The 9,779-nt window shown below is 37.2% G+C and overlaps 1 protein-coding gene across 1 annotated transcript in view; it reads left to right on the forward strand.

Annotated features, from left to right (window-relative positions):
* The window catches only part of myocd (myocardin), a 29,163-nt gene extending 20,081 nt beyond the window's left edge, over positions 1-9,082 (forward strand). Inside the window, exons 9-14 of the mRNA XM_016527155.1 lie at positions 612-756; positions 1,676-2,527; positions 4,131-4,274; positions 5,310-5,438; positions 7,595-7,652; positions 8,144-9,082. Of these exons, the coding sequence (XP_016382641.1) occupies positions 612-756; positions 1,676-2,527; positions 4,131-4,274; positions 5,310-5,438; positions 7,595-7,652; positions 8,144-8,595 (1,780 nt within the window). The 3' untranslated portion in view covers positions 8,596-9,082. The remainder of the gene's footprint in view (positions 1-611; positions 757-1,675; positions 2,528-4,130; positions 4,275-5,309; positions 5,439-7,594; positions 7,653-8,143) is intronic.
* The last annotated feature ends 697 nt before the right edge of the window (positions 9,083-9,779 follow it).

Genomic DNA, 9,779 nt, shown 5'->3' on the forward strand with positions numbered 1-9,779 from the left:
TGTACAATACATTTGTCTATCAGCATAAATGTTTGCCTTTAGTTTTAAAGGGTTAGTTCACCCAAAAATGAAAATTCTGTCATTAATTACTCACCCTCGTGTTGTTCGAAACCCGTAAGACCTTCGTTCATCTTCGGAACACAATTTAAGATATTTCTGATGAAATCTGAGGGTTCTCTGACTCTCCCATAGACAGCAAGGTAACTACCACGTTCAAGGTCCAGAAAAGTACCAAGATGATCGACAGAGTAGTCCGTGTGACATCAGTGGTTCAACTGTAAAGTTACGAAGCTACGAGAATACTTTTTTGCGCAAAGAAAACAAAAATAACGACTTTATTCCACATTTTTGTCTCTACTGCATCAATATTTCGCGATGAAATACTTCGTCAATATTTCACAATTTTACAGTTTTTTACTGTTTACTGTATTTTTGATCAAATTAATGCAGCCTTGATGAGCAGAAGAGTCTCAAACTCTTACAGACCCCAAATGTTTGAACAGAAGTATATATAAAAATGTTTTCAAAATTCCATTTGAATGCCATTTTTATTCATTATTTAGGCAGTTTTCTGATCATGAGAAGCATAATTGTGTTTGTGTGTGTGACAGGGCGTCCGGTGAACAGCAGTCATCATGTGCGTCCAGCGTCCAGACCAGCAGCAGCTCCTCGTCTCCAGTGAAGAGCAGCTACTGCAACCCGTCCATCAGCCCCGTCAGACCCGGACCGCTGCCCGCCAACCTGGACGACCTGAAGGTCAGTGCTGCGCTTTGACACGTCACGTCATGGTGCGATGAAGGGGTTAAAGATCTGGACTGGAAACCAGAAGCTTGTAGATTTTAAAGAGGAAGGTGTGTGTCAACACTACAGGTCTCACTAATGGGTATCAGCGTACTAAACCAGCTGATTAATCACAGTACATTCAGACAAATGTCTTGTATTAAAAGATTTCTGCAATGTTAGGTTTAAATATGCAAATGAGGCATTGTCTCATTAAATGTGCGCCTAAATTTCCACAACATAAATCTGATTGGATAAATTCATGTTCAAAATTCTGGTTTTGAGTTTGTTGACATATTAAGAGTTCAAAAACCCAAACTGACCAGTGCATGAAAAAACACTATAGGTTTTTAGTAAGGATTCATTCATCTGTTTTTTACACTTGTTTTTTAAGATCTATAACTATTTAAATTTTTTGTTTTACATGTTTATGCAAGTAAAATTTAAAATTTTAGCAATCATGAATTATAAACAAAGGCATTTATTTAAATCCTATCCGTTCCAATGGATTTATTCCTGGTCATTTTAAGATTATATGCTCTTATAATTTTCATACAATGATATATTCATATGTATATTCCTCAACATCATAGAAAAAAATGGTGTGTTCATGTGTAATTTGAAATTTCAAAGAATTTCTCAATTTTTTTAATGAATAAAAGATGGCTAAAACCAGTAATAACATGGTAATAACATTCAAAGATGCAATATGATTTTAATTGAAAATGAATAGTTATGACTCACTGGGTCTTATTTGGGTCCAAACGTACCCAGAATGTGAAAACATTATGCAAATTTGAAATGCATTATGAGAATTAAACATTTAACGCAGCAACTAAAGTTTTTAATTTGAGCTAGTTGGAACTGTTAGCCTGACTGTTTTGTGTGTTGCCAGGTGTCTGAACTCAGGCAGCAGCTGCGGATCCGCGGTCTGCCGGTGTCTGGCACTAAGACGGCGCTCATAGAGCGTCTGCGGCCCTTCAAAGACTCTTCTCCGGCCGCTTCTGCAGACGTCAGCGCAGCCGCATTCCCCGTGACGCCCACCGGATCGCTCTCGTCCTACCAGTCGCACGGCGCCGGCTTCTACCCGTTCTGCAGCAGCGGCTCCACACCGCCCATCTCTCCGGCCTCATCCGATCTCTCCGTCAGCGGCTCGCTGCCCGACAGCTTCAGCGACGTCACCATGTCCTCGCCGCAGTTCGGCCTGCAGCCGTCGCCGGCCCAGCTGAGTGCAGACGAGGGCCAGAGCGCGCTGGGACCGGACGCCGAGAAGGACAAGATGCTGGTGGAGAAGCAGAAGGTGATCGAGGAGCTGACGTGGAAGCTGCACCAGGAGCAGAGGCAGGTGGAGGAGCTGCGCATGCAGCTGCACAAGAGGAAGCGCATGCAGGACTGTCCCGCTCCGCCGCAGCACATGATGCATCTGCAGCCTCCTGCGCAGATGCAGCAGTTCTACGGCGTGTCCGTCAAGCAGGAGCAGGTGGCGTCCAGCTGTCCTCTGGCTGCCAAGCAGATGAAAGGCGGCTGCATGGCTCACTGCGATCTGCACGCTGCGCCGCACTGCAGGGGGCCGCCGTCATCTGCAAGCCCCGCCGGCCTGTCTGCGTTCCTGAGCCCTCAGTGTTCTCCTGAAGAGTCGCCCCTCACCAAACCCTCCAGCAGCCCCTCGTCCCCCGGCCAGCAGTACCTGCTGAGAGACTCGCACACGCTGCCTCAGAGCGCAAGCAGAGCCGCACGCAACCTACAGGTGATCCACGGCACATGCACACGTCTGTCAAGTCACATTGATTTCTATAGCAGTTTATACAATACAGCTTTACAGTTATAGACAAGAAAACAGTGATTCAGTGATGCGAACAATTCATCCGTTCATTCATTCACAACACGATTATTATAGTTAGTTCCAACTAAAACCATAAATACGTTTTCATTACTTGAAATAAAATAAATCTTAACTGAAATAAAACAAAATATAGAACACATTAAACTTATTTTATATCCGTGAGTTTCCAAAGCAACATTTTTCATTTTTTTTCAGTTTAACGTAATGTACTTAAATATCAAAAACTAAAATTGAAATAAAAACTATATGGACATATTTGAAAACAACAAAAAATAATAAAATGACAAAAGGACACAACAAAATTACTGAAATTTTTAACTAAAAGTAACATGAAAGCAGAAACAATAAAAATGCTAGCCAAAACTATAATAGTATCTCAATCATACTAAAATTACAGTGATTCAGAAATACAAATGCTCAAACACACCTCTTCCATAAATAGCAAAATAGTTTTCATTTCTGAATTAAAAGTAATTGATATTTTTGGGTGGTAAAAATAACTAACTAAATACAATAACAATACAATGCAATAGTTTTTTATTATTAAAATTCTATTTAAAAGAAATGATTATTATTATTTGACAAAATTTTGTTTGCTAAATATAAGTCATGACTGACATAAGCAGAAAATAATATCATAGAGATTATTATATACGTTATTATATCTATATAGGCAAGGTTAGTTCAGGTTGTAAAATGTCATGTGGTGCGAAAACGTAATGGTATTTATAAATTAATATTTAAATTTTATATTTTATTATATAAATGTTATGATATCTGTAAAAATACTTTTATTTAAAAAATGCATTTATGTACACATAAAATACTTTGTATAGTTAATAATAATAATAATAATAATAAAATCATTGTGTACTTTTACAAATATTTAAGATTTAGGAGTATAACTTTCTGGAACTTAACGACATTTATCAATTAATATTATGATTTCATACATTTTGATGATAATTTTTAAAAACTTTTATCTTGACAAATTTTTTAAAGGTGTGTACCTTCACACAAGTTGAAGATTTAGGGAAATTTACATTTTTTACGTAATACTTGCGCAACATGACATTTTATGTCATTAGATTTAATATAGATTTAACTTATTTGTATAGCACTTTTCACAATGTACATTGTTTTAAAGCAGCTTTACATGAATGTTAATGGTTATAATATCTTAATATTATGCCTCATAGTCACATTTATCAGATTAGAGGTAAACGATGATATACAGTAGTCACATTTTGCAACAATACAAGAAATCAGGCACAGTATGTATGTGGATAAAGTCGAATATTCTTCCATATACAACTTTATATAAAGAGCTGAACGATATTATAGTTAGAATTTGCCCCAAAAAGAAAAAAAAGTTTTTTTAACAACCATATTTAACATGAAGAGTACTTGGAAGCTGGAATTTGTGAAAGATTCTTCCTTTTCTTCATCCTGGACACTGATGTTTGTTTTTTGATTCAGTGACTAACGGCTGAAATCTCTGTTACAGCAGAAGAGCGCGGGACAGACGGCGAGCTGCTCGTATCCGTCAGATCAGAGAAACCTGCAGCCGCTTTACCATCAGAATCCATCAGACAACAACCTCAGCGCCAGAGGATCCACCAAAGCCAAGAGCAGCGGCATGCAGCAGAAAGTACGTGAAGAATCAAACTCAACTCATCCAATTCATCACTCACAAAAACTCACAGCAGAACATCACACATTCTGATCGGCTCCTGTAACATTAAGTCTCAATTCCACTGGGCTTCTGTTAAAAGAGTATCAATCATGCGTCTCAATCAATGAACACAGACGGTCAAAAGTTTGGAATAATTAGGATTTTTTTATGTTTTTGAAAGAAGTTTCTTCTGTGCATCAAGGCTGCATTAATTTGATCAAAATACAGTAAATACTGTAAAATTTTGAAATATTTTTACAATATAAAATAGATGAATTCTACATGTAAAATGTCATTTATTCCTGTGATCAAAGCTGAATTTTCATACATTACCATTCAAAAGTTTGGGGTCATTTAAAAAAAAAAAAAAAAAAATCACAAGTGACAGTAAAGACATTTATAATGTTACAAAAGATTTCTATTACAAATAAATTATGTTCTTTTGAACTTTCTATTCATCAAAGAATCCTGAAAAATAAAATGTATCACGGTTTCCACAAAAATATGAAGCAGCACAACTGTTTTCAACACTGATAATAATCAGAAATGTTTCTTGAGCAGCAAATCAGCATATTAGAATGATTTCTGAAGGGTCATGTGACACTGAATACTGGAATAACGATGCTGAAAATTCAACTTTGATCGTAGCAATAAATTACATTTTAACATATATTCACATGGACAAGTTATTTTAAATTGCAATAATATTTCAGTTTTTACTGTATTTTTTGATCAAATTAATGCAGCCTTAGTGAGCGGACAGGACTTCTTTCAAAAATATTAAAAACTCTTCATAATTCCTAATGTTTGGCTGATCGTGTGAGATTGTTTAATCACATGTGCTGCTCAATGATCATGTGACGTCAGCACATGCCCTGGGTCAGAGGTCACGGCGTCCTGCTGAGGAAGCGTCTGATAGATTCGGTGCCACCGCACACACACACACACTGATCAGAGAGCTGGGCTCCTCTGGCTCCTCAGAGGTGTAACGTTTGGCCCTGTCTCCTGTAGGAGGCTCTGTCTCTCTCTCTGCGGCACGTTGAGCCCAAGTCTCCCACGTCCAGCACTGCCTTCTGTAGCTCAGATCCCCCTGCCTCCGGCAGTAAAGGGCCGCCGTGTTATGAGGATGCAGTGAAACAGGTAAAGCAGCTCAGGATCCGCTCTCACGCTGCTAACGCTCTCAGAGCTTCTGCCTGCGTCTCTACAGCTTTACTGACTGCGTGGAGACGTACAGCGCTGCATCAGTGTACTGCAGGGATTCCCAAACGACTAATTATTAAGAAGTATTATTGTTATTATTAAGTATTATAGGTAATTATTATTAAAATATTAAATCGTATTAAATATATTTGAAAAAAATAATTAAAATTATAATTTTTTTTATTTTGACTCTACATTTGGATTTTGAAGTGAACTCCAACCTCTTTTTAGTTTAACATTACATTCACCACCTTGGTGTTTTAGGAACCAAGTATATTGAATAATAATAATAATAAATATAAAATGTTATATATTACAAATATTATTCTATCAATATATAATATTACAAATAGTATTATAATAAAATCAATTATTATTATTAGATATTTATAATTTTAAGTAATTATAAAAAATGTATAAAATGTATAATGCTGCACTTTTTCGTAGTTGTGACATTAATTCAGTCAACTTTATATTCACACTGGTGCTTTAGGAACTCAAGCTAATTTAATAATAATAATAATATTTATTATTATTATTGTTGTTGTTTTTTAAACTGTAACTATAACTATATATAAACATTAAAATAAAATATTACTATAAATAAAATATATTACTATTGTAAATTACAGTTGTAATGTAAAAAAATAAATATTTGATTATAATAACAATTTGATTTGCTACAAGTTGTAATAGTGATATTAATGAAACGCTGTAAACTTCTGTCCACAAAAATGTTGGAAATAATGTGATTGTGTGAATAAAACTAGCGCATATTGCGTTCCCTAATGCATGCTACATTTATATACAGTGATGGAGTTCAGTGCATTTACTGCGAGATGCTGAAAACACCGGATGGCATGAACACGGTGCTGCACTTCACTCTGAAACTACAGAATATGCAGATATTGAATTAAATCACTGACTTGATAATCACTCTTATCGTGATTATCGTGCAGCCTCATTGATTTATTTTAATTTGACATATAATATGAGCAGTTATTAGCTGCTCATATTATTACTATTAAAACTAATTGTTATTAGTTTTATCAACCCACGATCTCAGTTTGGGAAACCCTGCTGTACTTTCTAGTGATTGTTGTCCTTGAAACCGCCTGCAAAAAAAAGCATTTGCCAACAAGTCTAAGCGTAACCAGCTCCAGTACACGCGTTTGAATGCCGTCAGCTACAAAATCTGTTCATACATTTAACACTCTTAACCCTCGTAATGCATTCAAAATCTTTATACTGTTTTCACATTCCATGTGTTTGTTCCCAAATAATTATTTTATAAAACTAAACTAAAACCATAGTATATCTGATTTCAATTTCTCATTAATGAATGAATGTGAAAAACAAACAAAAAAAATCAGCGTTTTGACTGTTACGATTGCATTTACCCCTTTTTATTGAAAAAAAAAAAAAAATTCTTTGAAATGTCAAATTAACCACACACACACACAAAAAAAAACATGTATGAGAAACCAGTATTACCAGCATTAACCCCATTGGAATGAATATAATTTTATTAAATTCCTTTAAATTATAATTCATGATTACTCAAAAACAGTCCAAATTTATGACCGCTACATATTTATTTATATAAAAACAACAAATATTACTCTCAAAAGTTTTCAAACTAAATAAACTCATTTTACTTAAACTTTCAATTTTCATGTTGCAGTGGGTTATTAATAGACGTACATATACAGGTTTAGCAACAAAATTCAGTGAGATGTGGGAAAAAAAGCTAAATATATTTTACAAAAGTTTTTAGACACTAACACAACCTCATAAATAATTTTACAAGTATTTTTGGCACTAATTGTACTCCATACATGCCCGGGTCAAAATTAACCAAACATGAAACTTTAAAAAAATCTGAAACGACTAAATGCTGTGTATTTTGAGGGTCTTAAAGCCTTTGAAAAATTTTGTTCCCTTACTAAAAACTGCTTATTTTTTATGCATCTCTTCCGTGCCAAAACGGACCCGAGTGCATTATGAGGGTTAAAGCAAAGGCATGGAATGTGTCACAAATGTGTTGACAGCATCAAATACTAACACGATTAAATGATCCTGTGATGTTCTTGCAGCAGATGTCGCGCAGCCAGCAGATGGATGAGCTTCTAGACGTCCTCATCGAGAGCGGAGGTGAGTCTCTCCTCATCAGCTTTTGAATTTTGTCATTGTTTACTCACTCTCATGTTGTTCCAAACCTGTGGGAGTTTCTTTCTTCTGCTGAACACAAAAGAAGATATTTTGAAGAATGTTGGTAACCGAACAGTTGATGGTAGCCATTGATGTCCATATTATTATTATTTATTTATTTTTTATAATGTATAATAAGTCAATTGGCACCAGAAACTGTTTGGCGTCCAACATTCTTCAAAATACCTTCTATACTGCAGATTTGGAACAACTTGATGGTGAATAAATGATGACAGAATTTTCATTTTTGGGTGAACTATCCCTTTAGCCCTAAATGAAACGTTCACAAGGCCCCTCATTTCACACAGTAACACCCAGCTGTTATTGACTATTAAAGTCACTCTTTGTGCTGTCATTGTCTTGTTTTAAAGAAATGCCTGCTAACGCCAAAGAAGAGAGGTTTCCTGTAACCAAAGTTGTGCCTCACCTTACAGTTTCGCCCAAGTTCCACCGACACTACAGTCACATGTCGCCCTCCATGCTCGCTTACGATCACGCGGCGGCTCACGGAGACGCTCATCTGGAGGTGCTGCTGAGCCCCATGAGCCGGACGCAAGGAGACGCGGCGCTCCTGAAGATGCCCGCCGAGGACGGACGCTTGGAGGCGGGCGATGGATTCAACAGCCGCGACATGATGGGCACGCCCGTATCGCCCACGGCCGGAAAGATCTCCGCGGTTGCCGCCGAGGGTCACGGCCTCGGAATGACCTTCGCGGAGTCGCCGTGGGAGACAATGGAATGGCTGGATCTGACTCCGCCCAGCTCCGCCACCGCCTTCCACAACGGCCTGCCTCCATCCGGGCCGAGCATCTTCAACACGGAGTTCCTGGATGTGACCGACATCAGCCTGAACTCGGCCATGGACCTGCACCTGGAGCACTGGTGAGGAGAAACATCACGTCCACACCCAGATCTCCAGATCCAGTGTTTGATACTGTTTTATCACGTTCCATCAAAACTTGAATTGTTTTGTCTGTGGATTCTGGCAAAGAGTGTTTTGATTACTGGAAACAGAAAGATGCTCCAAATGGAATTGGATTCAAACCGAGATGTCCGTACCATCCACTTAACACTTCTTTATTTTGTCTGCACATTTGTGGTGTGGGAAAAACACATATTAATGCATCACACTAGTATATCACGTGTACTCTCTTGTGCTGTTGTAAATATGAATTCACACTTGCACCTTGAGCTTACAGTAGGATGTCACACTTTTTATGAGCATTTCATTCTTTCCCGTCATCTTCATGCCATTAATTTATTTTGAGAGCACAAACATTTGGTTTTTACACGTGATACGGAAGACTGTTTCCGTCATGGGATAAAAAATAACAGTAATTGCGTCTTTTTATCTCACAATGCTGACTTCTTCCTCACAATTTTCAGAAAAAAAGTCTGTATTGCAAGATATAATCTCAGAATTTTAACTTTTTCTTCTCCGAATTGTGAATTTACATCTCGCAATTTAGTTTTTTGTTTCCACCACAGAATAAGTAGTAAAAATAGGTAATTGTGACATTTTATCTCAGTTTCAACTTTTTTCTTTTAATTGAGTTTATATCTTACAATTCTGTCTTTTCATCTTGTAATTCCGACTATCTCATAATTCTAAATTTACATCTCGCAATTCCAACTGTCTGTTTTGTAATTACGACTTTCTATCCCATAATTCCAACTTTCTATCTCGTAATTCTAACTTTCTATCGTACAATTCCAAGTTTGTATCTTGCGATTCCAACTTTCTATCTCGTAATTCCGAGTTTGTATCTCACAATTCTGAGTTTATATCTTGCAATTCCAAGTTTGTCTCTTGCAATTCCGACTTTCTATGACATAAGTCTGAGTTTAAATATTGCAATTCTGACTTTCACAATTCTGACTTTCTATTAGGGCTGTGCGATTAATCGAAATCACCATAAAATCGCGATTTGAGCGTGCGCGATTTCTAAATCGCTTTATAGCACGGTTTTCCGCGGACCCGACCTCCCGCAGTATGCTACCCGAACCAATCAGAATGCAGCGCGCCTAAATGGAGCACGAGAACAGAACAGACCGGGCGGGCATACAAAC

Source organism: Sinocyclocheilus rhinocerous, unplaced genomic scaffold (assembly GCF_001515625.1).
Source record: "Sinocyclocheilus rhinocerous isolate Xijiao unplaced genomic scaffold, SAMN03320098_v1.1 scaffold792, whole genome shotgun sequence".
Classification (NCBI taxonomy): domain Eukaryota; kingdom Metazoa; phylum Chordata; class Actinopteri; order Cypriniformes; family Cyprinidae; genus Sinocyclocheilus; species Sinocyclocheilus rhinocerous.